At 47.5% G+C, this 16,898-nt stretch overlaps 2 protein-coding genes across 2 annotated transcripts; both read left to right on the plus strand.

Annotated features, from left to right (window-relative positions):
* The first annotated feature begins 542 nt into the window (after positions 1–542).
* Positions 543–10,077, plus strand: DCST2 (DC-STAMP domain containing 2). The gene is made up of 17 exons (XM_054292683.1): positions 543–861; positions 2,344–2,514; positions 2,621–2,722; positions 2,819–3,016; positions 3,120–3,185; positions 3,700–3,913; positions 3,992–4,149; positions 4,230–4,394; positions 4,475–4,642; positions 4,740–4,840; positions 4,925–5,055; positions 5,149–5,264; positions 5,332–5,425; positions 5,525–5,740; positions 7,694–7,851; positions 7,925–8,050; positions 10,052–10,077. Exons 1-17 carry the CDS (start codon positions 543–545, stop codon positions 10,075–10,077), a joined length of 2,529 nt encoding a protein of 842 aa, XP_054148658.1.
* Positions 10,078–10,234: 157 nt separating this feature from the next.
* Positions 10,235–14,270, plus strand: DCST1 (DC-STAMP domain containing 1). The gene is made up of 14 exons (XM_054292684.1): positions 10,235–10,289; positions 10,418–10,546; positions 10,628–10,767; positions 10,905–11,076; positions 11,190–11,333; positions 11,434–11,555; positions 11,634–11,788; positions 12,013–12,112; positions 12,206–12,301; positions 12,376–12,502; positions 12,618–12,734; positions 12,830–12,972; positions 13,824–13,937; positions 14,019–14,270. The coding sequence occupies exons 1-14, from the start codon at positions 10,235–10,237 to the stop codon at positions 14,268–14,270; spliced, it is 1,866 nt and encodes a 621-aa protein (XP_054148659.1).
* Positions 14,271–16,898: the final 2,628 nt, after the last annotated feature.

The following is a 16,898-nucleotide window of genomic DNA, read 5'->3' on the forward strand; positions in this document are numbered from 1 at the left end:
GTTCTCCCACCAAGACAAAGCTGGAGGGAGCAGCAGCAGCCTCTCCATGAGGCTAACTTCCATAAGAAATTAAAAATTACAAGGGAGGGTTATACATTAGAGGGGAATCTTTGGTATCAGGTGTTCTGGGAAGTCTGTACCTCTCAAGTACCTCAGAAATGGGGAAAGTGAGAGGGAAATTGGGATAAAAAGGAGACTGCGACCCCAAAAGTTTAAGACCCAGGGGAATGCCTCGTGGCCTCTCCCTTTGTTTGAATAAAGTTACCGGACTCCTCTGTCTCTTTTTTGGACAGAAACCTCTGGTGTTTGTGGATTAATTTTCCTGACAAACGCCTGCATTCATTTCCCTCCCTGAGGAGCTCAGAGAGTCCAACGCACCCAGTGCGTTGAGCAAAGCTCAACTGAAACTGCCGAGGGGTTTCGAGCACAACGGAAACCGTCAGGCAGGACCTGCAACGGTGCAGCAGCACCCTGGAAACCTCTCGCTCACCCTGCTGTTCTCCCACCCAGACAAAGCTGGAGGGAGCAGCAGCAGCCTCGGCATGAGGCTGTTGTCGGGTCTGGGCAAAGCCCTGCGGGCCCGGCGGGGCCTGCCCAAGGAGAAGGCCCCACGGGCCGGGGCCAAGCGCAGGCCGCAGGAGCCCAGCAAGGCCCAGGAGTTCGCCCGCAGCCTGGGCGGCCTCACGCTGGGCCTGCTGCTGGCCAGCATTTACGGGGCCCTGGTGCTGCTGGTGCAGGGCCACAATGTCTGGTACTGCCTGAGCGTCACTGTCTTCATGGGCGCGGGGATGGGCCTGGGTATGGCCTTCTCCATGAAAACGCGGATGGTTGTGCTGCTGGCACTGCCACACTTCTTCACCAGTGAGCAACCATGGGATGCCAGGGGACGCCAGGGGATGCCAGCTCCTGGCTGAGCACCAGGACTGTGTTAGAGCCATAGATACTAAAAAATTTTCGGTTTTTTTCTGGGTTAAAAAACACAGACCCTCAAGAGAACACCACATTTGATCTAAACCCATAAAAAAAGTTTCCAAAATTAATTAATAATAAGATTATAAATTATATTTAGCAGATTAGTTATATGTATCAGTTAATAAGTTATAATATAATTTAATAATATGATTAAAATATAATTATAAATTATATATAACAGATTAATAATAAAATTCTAAGTTATATGTAACACTATTTATATATAACAGATTAATAATAAGATTATAAATTATACTTAGCAGATTATTTGTATATAACAGATTAATAATGTAATTATATATAACAGATTAATAATAAGATTATAAATTACATATAGCAGATTAGTTATATATAACAGATTAATAATAAGTTTATAAATTATATATAGCAGATTAGTTATATGTAACAGATTAATAATAAGATTATAAATTATATATAGTAGATTAGTTATATGTAACAGATTAATAATAAAATTATAACTGTGCAGTTGAAATAGAAGTGTGTAATATCACCTAGCAGAAAGCTGAATTGAAGGTTTTTAAATATAGTAATATATATAAAATTAAGATAGCCATTTAAGACAGTAGCTAATCCTTCTTCTTCACCTTCTTCTTCATAAATCTAAGTAGTATTTTATAATTAAACTTTAAGAAGTCCACATTGCAAAAAACAAATTATTAGTTATTGAGTTAAAAATAAAAATAATTTGTGTTATTTCTTAATTAGATAATTTTTCCTTTAAAGACCTTGTAAAAAGAGATACAAAACCATTTTGTAATTTATTAGTAAAATACTGTAGAACTCACAACTTGTAAAACTCTAGTATAGATAAAAAAATAATAAACATCTAAATCCAGACACGAAATATCATCTTGAGTGCTTTCAATCCCAACCCTAACAGAAACAAAAAAGAAGTTAGATAACCAACATTAGTGGTGCCCTGTGTGAGGATGGAAGTCACAACCTTCAGATTATGAGACTGACTGATTTTTCCCTGTCAAATTATGAGATTGATTCTTGCCTGTCAAATTATGAGACTGATTGTTGCCCTGTCAGATTATGAGATTAATTCTTTGCTATCAGATTATGAGATTGATTCTTCACTGTCAAATTTTGAGACAGATTTTTCCCCGTTAGATTATGAGATTGATTCTTCCCTCTCAGATTATGAGATTGATTGATTTTTCCCTGTCAGATTATGAGACTGATTCTTGCCAGTCAGATTATGAGAATGATTGATTTTTCCCTCTCAGATTATGAGACTGATTTTTTGCTGTCAGATTATGCGACTGGTTCTTGCCTGTCAGATTATGAGATTGATTGATTTTCCCCTGTCAGATTATGAGACTGATTCTTGCCCCGTCTTTGCAGAGGAGGGGAAGATGATGGTCATGATGCTGGCGCTGTGCCTGACCGTGCAAGGCCCTGGCACCAATCTCATGCACAACGTCTCCCAGCTCGCCAAGGCGCTGTCGTGTGGGGCCGAGCTGGCCCAAAACCAGACGGCCGAGCGGCTGCAACGTGCCAAGGAGCCACTGCTGAGTGAGCAGGGGGCTGGGGAAAGGTGGAGGGACTGGAGGCGCCCTTCCTGGGGAGAAGAGACAGCCTCAGGCTATGGGATATGCTCAGGTGTCCCCTCTCTCTGCAGACTTGCAGAGGAAGATCAAGGAGATTGGCCAGAATGCCAAGGTGCTGGGTGACCGTGTCCGTAAATTCATCCGCTCCATCACAGACTCCACCAGACACATTGGTGAGCGTTGGACCCCTGGGGGTGTCCCCAGCCCCAGCACCCCCTTACCCTCCTCTCATTCCATCCCTGTCTCCAATGCCCCCTCCCTGCCCACAGCCCGGGCCCTGCGCAACGTTTGGATGTGGCTGTCGAGGGCTGGGAACATCTGCAACCGCGAGCTGGGGGATCCCAAGACCAGCTGCTATCGCTACATAGACAAGGCCAGGGACAGGTGTGAGCGAGCCCTGCCCCTCCTCTTCCACATCTGCTACGTTATCATCACCTTCAAGGCCCTCTGCGGCATGATCAGCACTCGTGAGTCCCTGTCCCTCTGCCACGGGGGGCTAATGGGGTTGATGGGGCAGATGTGTCCCCATCATGGGGGCCCAGCCCTACAGAGATTCCACCCTCTCTGCAGTTTCATTCATGTTCTGCACCATCCCAAAGTACATCCAGAAGTTCGTCCGGGCCAACCTTGCAAACCGTGAGTATCCAGTGCCATGTGGGGGTCGGGGGTTGTCACTGTTTTACATGAGAGACGTCTACGGAAGTGATACAAAACTTTAAACCACTATCCCTAAATAAACAACAACAAAAAAAAGACTATTAAAAAAGTAGTAAACTAACTAAAATTTTATTTCTTTACATTATCAGCAAGAAAAAAAGGTTATAAGAAGAGGAGTATTCTAAAAGTTTTGTTCTAATTGTTATTATATTATCTATTCTAATTCTTACTCTTTCTTTAAGTTACGATTAATACATTTTTCTTTATACCCTTTTAAAATTTTAAACCTACTTTGCCTTTCTCCTAATCCTACCTCACAACAAGAAATAAGTACATTAGTTATTAGCCACCACACTCTTTAGCACATTAACCCAAAAAATATCAAAACTAACAAAATCTCAAATTAACAAACCAAAACCACTGCACGGGTCCTTTTCTGCGCCTCTCTTCTGGATCCAGCTGCAATGCACAGCACCTCTCGTCCCCTCTGCAGCCCTCACGGACGCCCTGAACCGTGTCCGTGCCGAGTTTGAGTTCAACATCACAGTCATGCACCACTTCAGCGTCAACCTCAACGCCAGCAAGAGCCTGGGAGAGGTGTCTGCTGATATCATGGAGGCCGTGCAGCACCACATGGAGCCCTACCACCGCTTCCTGGAGCTCTTCTCCTACATCTCCTTCTTGGCCGTCCTCTTCTTGTGGTACCGGTGAGTAGTGCCCTGGTGATGACCCACGGGGATGGGGACCTGGTGTGGAGGTTCTCATCTTCCCCCCCGTGCCCTCAGCGCGGTTAAGTACCGGCGCCGCTACCTGCGGGACGACACCTTTGACAACGTTTACATCACGCGGCGCTTTGTGGAGATGGACCTGCGGTGTGCAGAGCAGGGCAAACCCACCGTGCTGCCCCTGTCGGGGCGGGAGAGGGGCCGCTACATCCCCCCAGGTCAGTCCCACCCTCGAGGGTATCCCCCAGCCCAACCTGAGCCCCTGACATGGCCTCACGGTGCTCCTGTGGCTGTGCAGGTGCGCTGTGGCTGTCAAAGGCTGAGCGAAGCCAGTATGGGATTCAGCTCTTTGGGTTCCTGCGCCACACGCTGCTGGGGCTCAGCATCATCCTGGCTGACTACAGCATCTTCTGGCTCCTTGACCTGTTCCGGCACCAGCTGAGCGCGGAGATCATTGCCAGGGGTGAGCAGCACCCTTGGGTGCTCTGCTGGCTGAGGGTCAGGGCTGTGGGATGGACCCAGGTCTGAGCTGCTCGCCCACAGCGCCGTCGACCATGACCATCAGCGTCAACGGGACGGGCTACACCAGTGAGATTTACAAGGACCTGGTCTCTGCCTTCAACACGCTGCAGGAGGGCGAGGTCTCGGTGCTGTCCCAGGTCTGCCTCATCCAGCCCGTGGAGCCCGACCATGCCACCTACATCACCATAGGTGTGCAGACCAAGGCCACTGCACCCTCAACGACCCAGGTGGGTGGGGGGGCTGTAGGGGGGTGCCCTCCCCACTTAACTCTTTTTCTTCCCACCAGGAATCCTGTACGGTATCTGGCTCTTCATCGCCGTTTTCGGTTCCTACATGGCACGCCTGCGCCGGGCCGTGTGTGCCTACTACTTCCCATCCCGTGAGATGGTGAGAAGTCCCCTGTGCACGTGTGTGTGTCCCTGCACACTCCCTGACCCACCAGCTGCCCTCACCCCATCCCCTCCATGCCAGGAGCGCCTGGCCTTCCTCCACAACATCATCCGGGCACGGCGGGAATGGGCGGTGTTTGCCCTGAGCCGAGGGGGCACGAAGCGCTTGGCCGACACCGGGAAGAGCAGGCTCTTCCTTATCCTCATCTCCAGGTAAGCTCTTCCAGGAGATGCAAAAGGGGCAGCATCATCCCTGAGGGTCTGTGGCAAGGACCTCTGGGATGGCATTGCCCCACGTGCTTGCAGGTTCCCTCTCCTAGCTCGCCTCGCTCGCCGCGCGGGCATCCAGCGCAAACACTGCCTGACCTGTGGGATGGCAGAGCGGCCAGATTTCATTGCCTGCATCACACTCAACTGCAAAGGTAGGAACCCCCACAGAAAATTCCCCCTCTCCAGAAAATTCCACCCTGACATCCCCATTTTCCACAGGGCTGTTTTGCAGCGACTGCTACAAAACCCTGAACAACGTCTGCTCCGTCTGCATGGCCCCCCTGAGCTACCCGGACTCTGGGGATGAGGAGCTGTGAGCAGAGGGATGCTGGGAGCCTACCCGGGCCTGGGGGGCTGCAGGGAGTGTGGGGGGGGGGGCTGCAGCTCAGCCCTGCCCTCTGTGCCCCCACAGGGACTCGAGTGAGGAGGAGACAGCAGAGCAGGCCGCTGTGGAGGACGCATCTCCAGTGGTGAGGAGACAGCGGAGCAGGGAGCGAGGGCAGCAGCTGCTGCAGCGCATCAAGGACATCATCAGCAGCTGGACGTTCCCCTCCAGAACATCCAGGAGGCTGCAGGAGCACCTGGAGGAGGAGGAGGAGGAGGAGGAGAGCGAGGGGCTGCTCTCCAGGTGAGGGCTGCTGTAGTATTTTCTGAGACCCCTGACAAAGGCAGGAACGATAAATCTGACTCCATCTTCTCAGAAGGCTAATTTATTATTTTATGATACTATATTATATTAAAGAATACTAAATTAAACTAAAGAATACAGAAAGGATACTTACAGAAGGCTAAAAGATACTAAAGAAAACTCATGACTCCTTCCAGAGTTCCAGAGTCCCAACACAGCTTGACGGTGATTGGTCATTAAGTCAAAACAATTGACATGAAAAATCACCTGTTGGATAAACAATCTCATTCCAAAGCAGCAAAACACAGGAGAAGCAAATGAGATAAAATTGTTTTCCTTTTTTTATGAGGCTTCTCAGTTTCCCAGGAGACAAATCCTGACAAAAGGATTTTTCCAGAAAATATTACAGTGACAGGCTGCCTGTGGGGATGGCAATGTCCTCCTTCCCTTCCAGCACTGGTGTTGGATTGTACTTTTTTCAGACTCAAAGATGGGGCAACTGAGAGGTGTTTTAAAAACTTTTATTTTCAGTCTCATGAGAAGGGTGAGACAATACAGATGTTATAATTACAATCACAATCCGAATTACAATACACTATAAATTTTTCTTTGCCTATTAGCTTTAACCACAGCATACTATAAATAACTTAAAATGAATAATCTAAAATTACCCCTTGTGGGTCCTACTACAATGTATTTTCATTCTTTTATTTCTCTAAAGTATCTATCTTATTTGGAAAACCATCCTTTAAAACTTGTTTCTAGTTCCATTTCTCTCTCAACAATGTCTGTCCTATAATATTTCTAAATCAACATTTCTTATCTCAAAGTTTACATACAAATACACACTCTGTGAACCTTCTGTCAAACTTTAAAAATTTGCTATTAAATTTAAACTTTAAATATTTTCTATCAGTTCGAAAGTTCTGTCAAACATTATGAATTTTCAATATTTAAAATAAATGTAAAAAAATGCTATATGTATAAAATTTTATTAATTTTCCATAAATTTCTATTAAATTGTCTATTAAAATTTTTCTATAGATTTTCTACAAATGTCTGTGAAATTTTCTATAATTAAAAAAACCTGCTAAAATTTTCTATATATAAATTTCTATTTTAAAAGTCTATAAATTTTCTATAAATATCTATAAAATGTTCTATAATTAAAAAAAGTTTTCTGTACATAATTTTCTATAGAATTTTTTGATAAAATTTTCTATATTCTACTTCTATATTGTAAATTTTCTATATTATATATACATATATATACCTATATCTTCTATATTAAAATTTTAAATAAAATGTTATATATTGTTATGTTATGAAATTCTATATTATATATATTTTATATATATACACATTATATATATTAGATATATACATTATATATATTCTATATTACTTTTTCTTTATTAAAGTTTTTGATAAAGTTATCTATATTCTATTTCTATATTATAAATTTTCTGTATTATATATATTCTATATTAATTTTTTCTATATAATATTTTAATAAAATTTCCTATATTTCTATATTATAAATGGTTTCTATTATATATATTCTATATTTATTTTTTTCTAGATTATAAATTTTCTATAGAATTTTCTATATTCTATTTCTATATTTTGAATTTTCGATGTATTTTATATAGACATATATATACGTTCTATATTTAATTTTTTCTAGATTATAAATTTTCTATAAAACTTTCTACTATATTATAATTTTTCTATGTTATATATATTATGCATATATATACTATAAATATTTTAAATAGTTATTTTATATGATATATATACACATACAGACATACGTACATACATGCATATATACACATATATATTATATATTAAATTTTTTTCTATCCTATAAATTTTCTATAAAATTTTCTATAAATCCATTTCCCACCCACTGGAACTGCTGCTCCCCAACACTCCTCTCCCCACCTGCAGACCCGACTTTGACGACGAGGATGAAACTGCGAGCAGTGACAGGGAGCTGAAGGAGGTGGTGGTGTTAGAAACACCCGAGCGTGTTCCCTCGCCATCGGAGCATCCCCCGGGCATCGATTCTGGAGCAGAATCCCGTGCTCAGAAGCCTCCCAACACCAGTGAGCTCCGCCACCTCTCCTGTCCCCGGCAGGGCAGCGGCAGGGCAGGGCTGACACCTGTGTCCCCTCCCAGCCCTGAAGCGAGTGGTGCTCTCGGTCCTGCCCGGCCCGTGCAGCCGCTTCCTCTGGAGCCGGCCCGACCAGTACCGCTGCAGGAAAGCCTTCCTGGGAGCCGGCTTCGGGATGTTCCTCGGCCTCGGTGAGTGTGGGAATCACTAAAGTCACAGGGTTTGGGAAAGCTGCAAAAGGCGGGTCTTAGAGACAGCAGAACTGCTATCAATTTTCTATATTATATAGATCATACATACATATATCTGTATCTATATCTATGTCTATGTCTATGTCTATGTCTATATCTATATCTATATCTATATCTATATCTATATCTATATATCTATATACCTATATCTATATCTATATCTATATCTATATCTATATCTATATCTATCTATATAACTATATGTATCTATCTGTATCTGTATCTATATCCATATCTGTATCTATCTATCTATCTATCCATCCATCCATCCATCCATCCATCCATCCATATATCTATATCTATATCTATATCTGTATCTGTATCTATATCTATATCTATATCTATCTGTATCTATCTATATCTGCATCTATATCTCTATATCTCTATATCTCTATATCTCTGTCTCTATATCTCTATATATCTCTATCTCTATCTCTATCTATATCTATATCTACCTATGTATCTGTATATAAATATAGAAATATATTTATATATAAATATATAAATATATAAATATATAAATATAGAAATATAGAAATATAGCAATATATAGATATATCAAGATATCTCTATCTATCTATCTATCTATCTATCTATCCATATATCTATATCTATATCTATATCTATATCTATATCTATATATCTATATCTATATATCTATTCTATATTAAAATTTTTCTATATTATAAATGTTCTATCAATTTTTCTAACCCATTTCCCACACACTGGGACTGCTGGTCCCCAACACTCATCTCCCCATCTCCAGACATGACAACAGAACAATTTAGAGCTAAGCAGTAGCCAGAAGATTTATCAGCAGAAAAGTTATGTGAGCTGTAGGAAGTAAAGACAAATAGAACAATGGTCCTTAATTTGGAAATAATTTGGGAAAAACTTTGGGAGAAAATTGAGGACAAAAAATAGAAAAATAATAATTAAATAAATGCTATTATTAATATCTATATAGAATAGACATTTAAATAAATAATAAACTATAAATAAGTGAATAATAATAAATTATAATTTCCCAACTTATCTCCAAAGTAAGGACAAATAAAACCAAAGGGATTAACGCTTGTCTAGAATAACTCCCTAAGCTACAGAAAAGTACATCTAGTGAGATATTAGGAAGTTTTAAGCTTAATAATGGAACTCTGTGTGTTCTGTTTTAAGGCTCACAAGCAGGTATTGTATTTTAAATAAGTAAGCATTGTTTTAACCAAAGGTACATGTGATTATAGTGGTTGGATAGAACTACTGTCAATGTGCTTTTGCTTTGTGAGATTGGTCAAAAAACTTTTAAAGTGAGTTGTAGCATTAAGTTCTTGGTCTGCTGCTGGGGATGTGAGCTGCTGGCATCTTCCCATTGTCATCACCATGGAATGAGACTGATGCTGGAAAATAAACAGCTCAAGATTGCATTCCACAGCAGTCCCATCCCATTTTTGATTTTGTACACTACAAAAATTTTTGTACATTTTGTACATGTTGTGGCATTGCACATTGTTGTGCTTGTTTTTGCTGAAGGGCTTTAGTAATTTTCTTGAGGGCTTTTTGGCCTTTAGGTGTGAGGATTCTGGGAGATTTGATGTTGTAGCTTCTTTTTAATAAGTTGAAAAGTGGTGTAAGTTTATCATTAGCGATCTCTAAAATTGGCCTGATCTAACTGATTTCTTTTAAATTGTTAACATTGTTTTTGAGTTTTATATTTGTAGCTTGTTTGTTTTATGATTTTTAATTTTAAGTATTTCTGTGGTGAGATTATTTTTGGACTTTTGATGTAGAGACTTCTAATCTTGTGTTTTGAAGTTCTGTAATAATGCTGTCATGACTATTTTGTATTTTTTTGTTTGTTGGCACTGTAATGAGTAGATTATTTATGTAATGTGTGATTACTGTTTGTGGGTGTCTCTTTTGAGCGGATGGATTTTTCCCTGTCAGATTATGAGACAAACCTTATGAGATAAGGTTTGTGTTACCAACTATTGGCAAATTGTTGGTGAGTTTTTAAGTCTTTGAAGAAGAATTAGCCATATTAGAAGAATGGGAGAATTTGAACATTAGGAACGTTAGGAAGAATGAGGAATATTGTTGGGTGTTCCAGGGATCTGCCATTTCCTCATCATGCCTCTGGACATATCAGAGAAGCTGAAGGTGAAGCTTACCTGGTGGCTGATAGGTGAGGATGGGGCAGGGAGGGGACTGAGGGCATGGGGACCATCAGAAGCCCCATCTGAGAACCGTCAGAACCCCCAGAGCAGGGGGTTCTCTGTGGGGACCGTGGGCTCAGCTCTCTGCTCTGCACAGGGGTGACTGCCCTGGGCTGGGCCACGTCCCCCCATTTCCGCTGTGCCAACATGCTCATGGTGCCCAAGTTCCTGGGCAAGGAGGGTCGGCTCTACGTTCTCTCCTTTGTCTTCGCTGCCATCTACAACGGTAGGGTCCCCCCCATATCCCTGTGTCCCCCAGTGGGCTCCTGAGAGCTGCTGGGCTCTGAGCCACCCCTGCTGCCACCAGGACCCGGGGCCAACCTCTGGTACAACCTGATGGAGACGAAGCGCTCGATGGAGTGCGTGGTGGAGCTACAGGTCAACCACACGGGACTCCTGTGGCACGCATCTACAGCCCCCATGCGCCAAGTCATGGAGGAGCTGGTGGTGAGGAGGGCTCTGGGCAGGGGTGCTGGGGGGCTGGAGGAGCTGGTGGTGAGGAGGGCTCTGGGCAGGGGTGCTGGGGGGCTGGGGGAGCAGCGCCAAGCCTCTGCCTGTGTCTGTGTGTATGTGTGCCCTGGTAGAAGAGTGCGGAGACGCTCAACGCCGAGACGCACAACATCTCCGAAGCCTTCATGGAGCTGAACGAGCAGGTGGCCAGTGATGATGGCTATGACCTGAAGCAACGCCCAGAGACGGGCAAAGAGTCCAGCACCCAGGAGCTCTACGAGACAAAGACCAAGCTTCGCTGTGAAAGTGAGCAGGGTGGAAAGCGAGGGGGCTGCCCCAGGTCCCACTGCTGTCCCCACAGGGTTGGAGGCTGGGGCAGTGGGCTGCACAGGCAGCTGAGGGCTCCTCCTGCTCTCCAGCTGTGATCCAGACGGGCCTGCTGCGCTGCACAACCCACTTCCAGAAAATGTACAAGAAATGCATGAAACGAGTGAAGTTGCCCCTCTTCAACCACCTCGTCTGCCTGCCCATGCAGTTTGGGTTCCTCTGCCACACGGTCAAACGTAGGTGACCCCGACCCTATGGTCCCTTGAAGGGGCAGATCCAGTTCTGCCCCCTGGCACGGCAGCCACAGCCACCACTGTCCCTGTGCCACCTGTGCAGTCATGAGCCACTGGTGTAAGGAGAAGATCCCCGTGGATGGCAACTTCGGGCACATGTACGACCGGGTGAACGGCTCCGTCAACAGCCTCAGCCAGGAGTTCAGCGCCAGCATTGCCTACAAGGTGGGTGCCTGGGCACCCTGTGGGTGCCCATCCCCTGTGCCCATGGCCCTGCCCTTCCCCGTGACCCCTCTGCCACAGGAGGAGCACCAGGAGATGCTGGTGGGCACGGAGGTAGCGGCGCAGATGCGGGAGGACCTGACCTCGCAGCTGCGGCAGGAAGGTGCCCGCCTGGGCCTGGCTGTCTCCTTCTTCCGCCTGCTGCTGTCCTTCACCTTCCTCTTCGTCTTCATCTCGTGAGCCTTGGGATGGAAAGGGGCACAGGGGCTGAGGGTGACACCCCTGGGATGGTCACAGCTGGCACAGGGGCTGGGGGTGACACCCCTATGCCAGCTGTGGGGTGCAGAGAGGTGGGGGCCTTCTTTAGAAGCAGGTCTTGTGGGGGGCATGAAGACAAGGGAGGGGTCTTGGGGGCTTCACCCAGTGCCTCCTTCACCCCAAACCTATCCTCTCTCTCCAGGGCTTTCAACTACACCAATCAGTACTGTCGCAAAATCGGCTTTGACAACTGCTACGTCACCACCTATTTCCGCCAAATCGACGCCCGGCGCAGAGAGCAGGTTGGGCAGGGGGAAAGGGGTGCAGGGCAGCCCTGTCACCACCAGTGGGGTGTCCCAGAGGCTGCACTGAGACACCCCCTGCCCCTCATCCAGAACAAACAGACGTTGCTGCCCCTGCTCAAGGAGGAGATCCCGTCTTTCGTCTTCCCGTGCAAGCTGGCCGTGCAGCGGCCTGAGCGGCGGCACATGGTGAGGGGCTGGGGGTAATCAGGGGGGTCAGAGCTGGGGACAGCAGGCTGTGACAGCTCCCCTGCTCCCTGCAGGTGATGGAGCTGCTCAGGTGCATCCCACTCCTGCTCTTCCTCCTCTTTGTCTGTGGCCTGGACCACTTCATCTTCACCGTTCTCAGCGTCATCCAGAATCATTCCTTCATCGAGTATTCCTACCAAGGTGAGCTCACAGCCCTGGAGGGCCAGCTCGTGGTCCCACCATGCCCCTCAGCAATGCAGGGACCCCCTCAGCCCTCCCAGCCCCTCCTCAGCCTCCCTATCCCCCCGTCCCACAGCCAGCCACCACTTGTCTGTGAACGTGATGGGCACATCCCTGATGGCACAGCTGCTGCGGGGCACCATCGGGGCCCTCAACACCTCCTTTGAGTCCGAAATGGAGACCTCCAACCTGGGTAAGCCCCTGCCAGGGATGAAAAACTCCCCCCAGCCAGCCCCACAACTGTCCAGGGGCTGCCCTGGGGGGCTCACAGCAGTGCCCTGTGCCCAGTCTGCCTGCCACGGCCCACGGGGATGACGAGGCAGCAGTACCTGAACACCTGCCTGCCCCTGGGCCTGCTGGCCCTGCTCTGTGTGGCCCAGGTGTACCCGTTCCGCCTGCGCCGCGTCATCGCCGCCTTCTACTTCCCCAAGGTGAGCAGCCCGAGGGCTGGGCACAGCCTGGGAATGGCTCTGGGGGGGTTTTGCTGACCCTCACCGTCTTTGCTGGTGGACCAGCAGCACATTTGGGTGCCAAAATATTGGTATTACCAATATAGCCAAACGGGACGTGCCTTGGCTCGTGTGGCCCCTGTATCTGAACCAAAAAGTGGCAACTGTGGTGTTTCACCCCAGAGACACTTTTGGCCAGCTGGATGTTGCAGCTGGGCACTAGAGACAATTCCAGGCCTGCAGGAGCTCTGGTGGTGCTGGGATGGAGCTTTCTCCTGTGGAGGGTCTGCTCCTTGGGTTTACCTCTGGCAGAGAAGCTTTAAGGTGATGGTGAAGGAAAGGAGTCGGTTCTGATGGAGGGTTTGGATCCAGAGCTTTATTCTGGCCCACAGGGCTCTGAATGCAGCACCAGCTCCAACAGAACTCCCTGACCCCGTGGTTGCTGTTCCTTTGAACCGCAGGGAGAGGGGCAGGGAAGGGGTAGGGAGCCACCAAGCAGGGACAGGAGGGGAGAGACAAAGGGACAAAGGACACCTGGATGGCCCAATGCCCCCCTGGGGATAAAGGGCATCTTTTGAATCTGCCAATCACTCGATGCCCTTCTGGAATTCCAGGATTGGCAGACAGTGCTGGGAGGGGTCAGGATGGGGAAAGGAGAGGTGATTGACACACCTGGGAGGGAACCTTCATGGGAGGGACCCGGGGTTCTGAGGTAAACCATGAAATCGCACCACAACACCACCTCCCCAAGGCGAGCATCCCGAGGGCTGGGCACAGCCTGGGGGTGGCTCTGGGGTAGGTTTTGCTGACCCTCAGGGTCTCTGCTGGCACAGAGGGAGAAGGCTCGAGTGCTGTTCCTGTACAACAAACTCCTGCGCCAGAGGAAGCATTTCCTGCACCTGCAGCGCGGGCGCGTGGCCCGGCAAGCCCGGCTGCCGCCCGAGCTGGTGAGTGGGGACAGGGACACGGGGCTGCCAGGTGGGGTGGCCACTGTCCCTTGAGCCCACACAGACCTGTCCTTGCTGCAGGGGACGGTGCTGCTGCGGTGGTGCCGCCGGCGCTGGCCCTGGCTGCGCCGCTGCCTGCGCCAGAAATGCACCTTGTGTGGGACCCCCGAGACCCCCCAGCACCAGCCCTGCCCCAACCCCGACTGCTTTGCCCTGTACTGCGAGTCCTGCTGGAGGGTGATGGGGGTCACCTGCATCGCCTGTGGGCCTGCAGACCCCGACCTCGTCCAGGAGAGCAGCGAGGATGAGGAGGAGCAGGGATATGCAGGATGAAGGTACTTGGGAATAAATGTTTTAATCCCCCGCGTGCATGGTGTGAAGTGGGGTCTGGTGTTTGCCAGGGAGATGCTGAAGTGGGGTCTCTGCTGGATGATGGAGGTGGAGCACCTGCTGCTCTTGGAAAAGGTCAATTTTGAGTTAATAGCCTTTAACATTTCGGTCTCTGTGACGGTGTTCACAGGGTTCTTAGATAAGAGATGAGGATCTGACTCCGTGTTTCAGAAGGCTTGATTTATTATTTTATGATATATATTACATTAAAACTATTCTAAAAGAACAGAAGAAAAAGTTTCATGAGAAGGCTAGCTAAGAATAGCAAAAGAAAGAATGATAACAGAGGCTGTGTCTTGGAGACTCTGTCTGAGCCAGCTGACTGTGATTGGCCATTAATTAGAAACAACCACATGAGACCAGTCACAGATCCACCTGTTGCATTCCACAGCAGCAGATAATCAGTGTTTACATTTTGTTCCTGAAGCCTCTCAGCTTCTCAAGAGGAAAAATCCTAAGGAAAGGATTTTTCATAAAATATGTCTGTGACAGGTCTCTCAATTCTGATCCCCACCTTGCTCCTGGGCACGGGGACAGGCACCCACAGGGTGCCCAGGCACACACCTAGTAGAGGATGCTGGCCCAGATCCTGCCCAGAGGTGCCCTGTGGGGCTGGCACTGGGGCTGGGGCAGCCCCCTCCCATGTGCTGTGACCCCACTCCCATCCAGAGGAAAAGGGAGGAGGTTGTTTTCCATCTCTGTGCAGTAATGAGAGGGATAATAATGGTTATCCAGAGGTCTTTGCAAATAGAGCAGTAGTTATTGGCAACAAGTGAAGTGACTGGGATTTGGCACTGAGTGAAACAAGCAAATAACAATGGGAAAGGAAAGGAAAGGAAAGGAAAGGAAAGGAAAGGAAAGGAAAGGAAAGGAAAGGAAAGGAAAGGAAAGGAAAGGGGAAAAGGAAAAGAAAGGGAAAAAGGAGAAGAAAAGGAAAGGGAGGGAGGGAGGGAGGGAGGGATGGAGGGAGGGAGGGAGAGAGAGAGAAGAAAGAGTGGAAAGAGAGAGAGAGAAAGGGAGAAAGAAAAGAGAGAAAGGGAGAAAGAAAGGAAGAAAGGAAGGAAGGAAAAGAAAAGAAAAGAAAAGAAAAGAAAAGAAAAGAAAAGAAAAGAAAAGAAAAGAAAAGAAAAGAAAAGAAAAGAAAAGAAAAGAAAAAAAGAAAAAGAAAGCTTTGCCCAGCCTTGGACCCCGTGATGTCCTCACTCCCTCCTGGCTGCGCTGCACTGCTGGGATCACCTTTTCCCCGTGAACTGACTCTTTTAAAGTCCCCGAGCTGTGGCCGGGCAGATCTGAGCTTTCTCCACCACACCCACGGGCTCTCCCTTTCCCTCGGGCAGAGCTGCAGACCCGGCCCCAGCGCATCCCCTCCTGCCCTCCCCAGTGCCGAATGTTTGAGGCGCTCCCATTTCATCTCCCAGCCCCTCTCTGCTGTCCCCAGCCAGGCTGCCCAGCCCTGCTCTGTGCACAGAGCAGTAAATAAATCAAATACCTCGCCCTGTGTGCGGCTCGGCCTCTCGCTCGCTGGGTGAAAGAACCTGTTCTGGGACAACACCACCCCCCCGTGGCTCCGAGCCTCTCAGTCTCCTTCCCGGGAATTCTTCCAGCTCGGTGATTGCTAGTGGTGAACAGAAGGAAGAGATGAGATAGAAGAGAGCAAATGAGGAGTTCTACAATGCATAACACCAACGCCAATCCTTACGGATATAAATCCCACTGACAACATCACTCCTGTTTGCATCAGCCATTTCCCCACCCTGGGAGCCCCAGAGGCCACAACACCAGGACAATCCTTCCCTTCCCTTTTCCCTTTCCCTTCCTTTTCCCTTTCCCTTCCTTTTCCCTTTCCCTTTCCCTTTCCCTTTCCTTTCCTTTCCTTTCCTTTCCTTTCCTTTCCTTTCCTTTCCTTTCCTTTCCTTTCCTTTCCTTTCCTTTCCTTTCCTTTCCTTTCCTTTCCTTTCCCCCTTTCCTTTCCCCCTTCCCTTCCCTTCCCTTCCCCCTTTCCTTTTGTTTTTGCAAGTTTCACCCACGTTTAGGACTCCATCCATTACCAGAACAACCCCAAGGTTTTCTCAGCACTTTTGTTCACCTTGGCTTGGGCTCCTTCCATGGAAGCAGCAGCGTTGTGGACACAGCATTCCCCACTGGTGAATTTAATATTCCACATGTCCCTCGTTCCTTTAATCAGTGTTTCTGACTCTGATGCATTCTGCAGTGTCATCTTCACAGCCTGCTGAGCCACGGCTTTCATTCTCCAGGAGAACATCGAGTCCTGCTGCTCACAGCTTGTACTTGCCAAGCTGAATTTCCCCGAGCCTTTGGTGTCTCATTATTGCACTTCTGGCAGAGAAACCTGCTTCAAACCCCAGGGCCAAGTCATTCCCAAGGCAGAGTCACAGAATCATGGAACCATGGGGTGGTTTGGGCTGGAAGGGACCTTAAAGCTCATCTTATTCCTCCTCCTGCCATGGCAGGGACATCAGTTGCTGTCTCAGGTTGCTCCAAGCCCTGTCCAACCTGACCTTGGGCACTTCCAGGGATTCAGGGGCAGCCACAGCTTCTCTGGGCAACCTG

This window comes from Melozone crissalis, unplaced genomic scaffold, assembly GCF_028551555.1.
Source record: "Melozone crissalis strain CALT ecotype California unplaced genomic scaffold, PUWL_Pcris_2 ptg000114l_1, whole genome shotgun sequence".
Taxonomy (NCBI): Eukaryota; Metazoa; Chordata; class Aves; order Passeriformes; family Passerellidae; genus Melozone; species Melozone crissalis.

What these genes read in the sequence shown, in the direction of transcription:
- DCST1 (XM_054292684.1), top strand. Translation starts at nt 10,235, where the DNA reads ATGCCTCTGGACATATCAGAGAAGCTGAAGGTGAAGCTTACCTGGTGG. An exon ending in CTTCGCTGCCATCTACAACG is followed by an intron (nt 10,547 to 10,627) that starts GTAGGGTCCCCC and finishes TGCTGCCACCAG; the next exon opens with GACCCGGGGCCAACCTCTGG. An exon ending in GGCCTGAGCGGCGGCACATG is followed by an intron (nt 12,302 to 12,375) that starts GTGAGGGGCTGG and finishes TGCTCCCTGCAG; the next exon opens with GTGATGGAGCTGCTCAGGTG.
- DCST2 (XM_054292683.1), top strand. Translation starts at nt 543, where the DNA reads ATGAGGCTGTTGTCGGGTCTGGGCAAAGCCCTGCGGGCCCGGCGGGGC. An exon ending in TTCCTTATCCTCATCTCCAG is followed by an intron (nt 5,056 to 5,148) that starts GTAAGCTCTTCC and finishes ACGTGCTTGCAG; the next exon opens with GTTCCCTCTCCTAGCTCGCC. An exon ending in CATCACACTCAACTGCAAAG is followed by an intron (nt 5,265 to 5,331) that starts GTAGGAACCCCC and finishes CATTTTCCACAG; the next exon opens with GGCTGTTTTGCAGCGACTGC.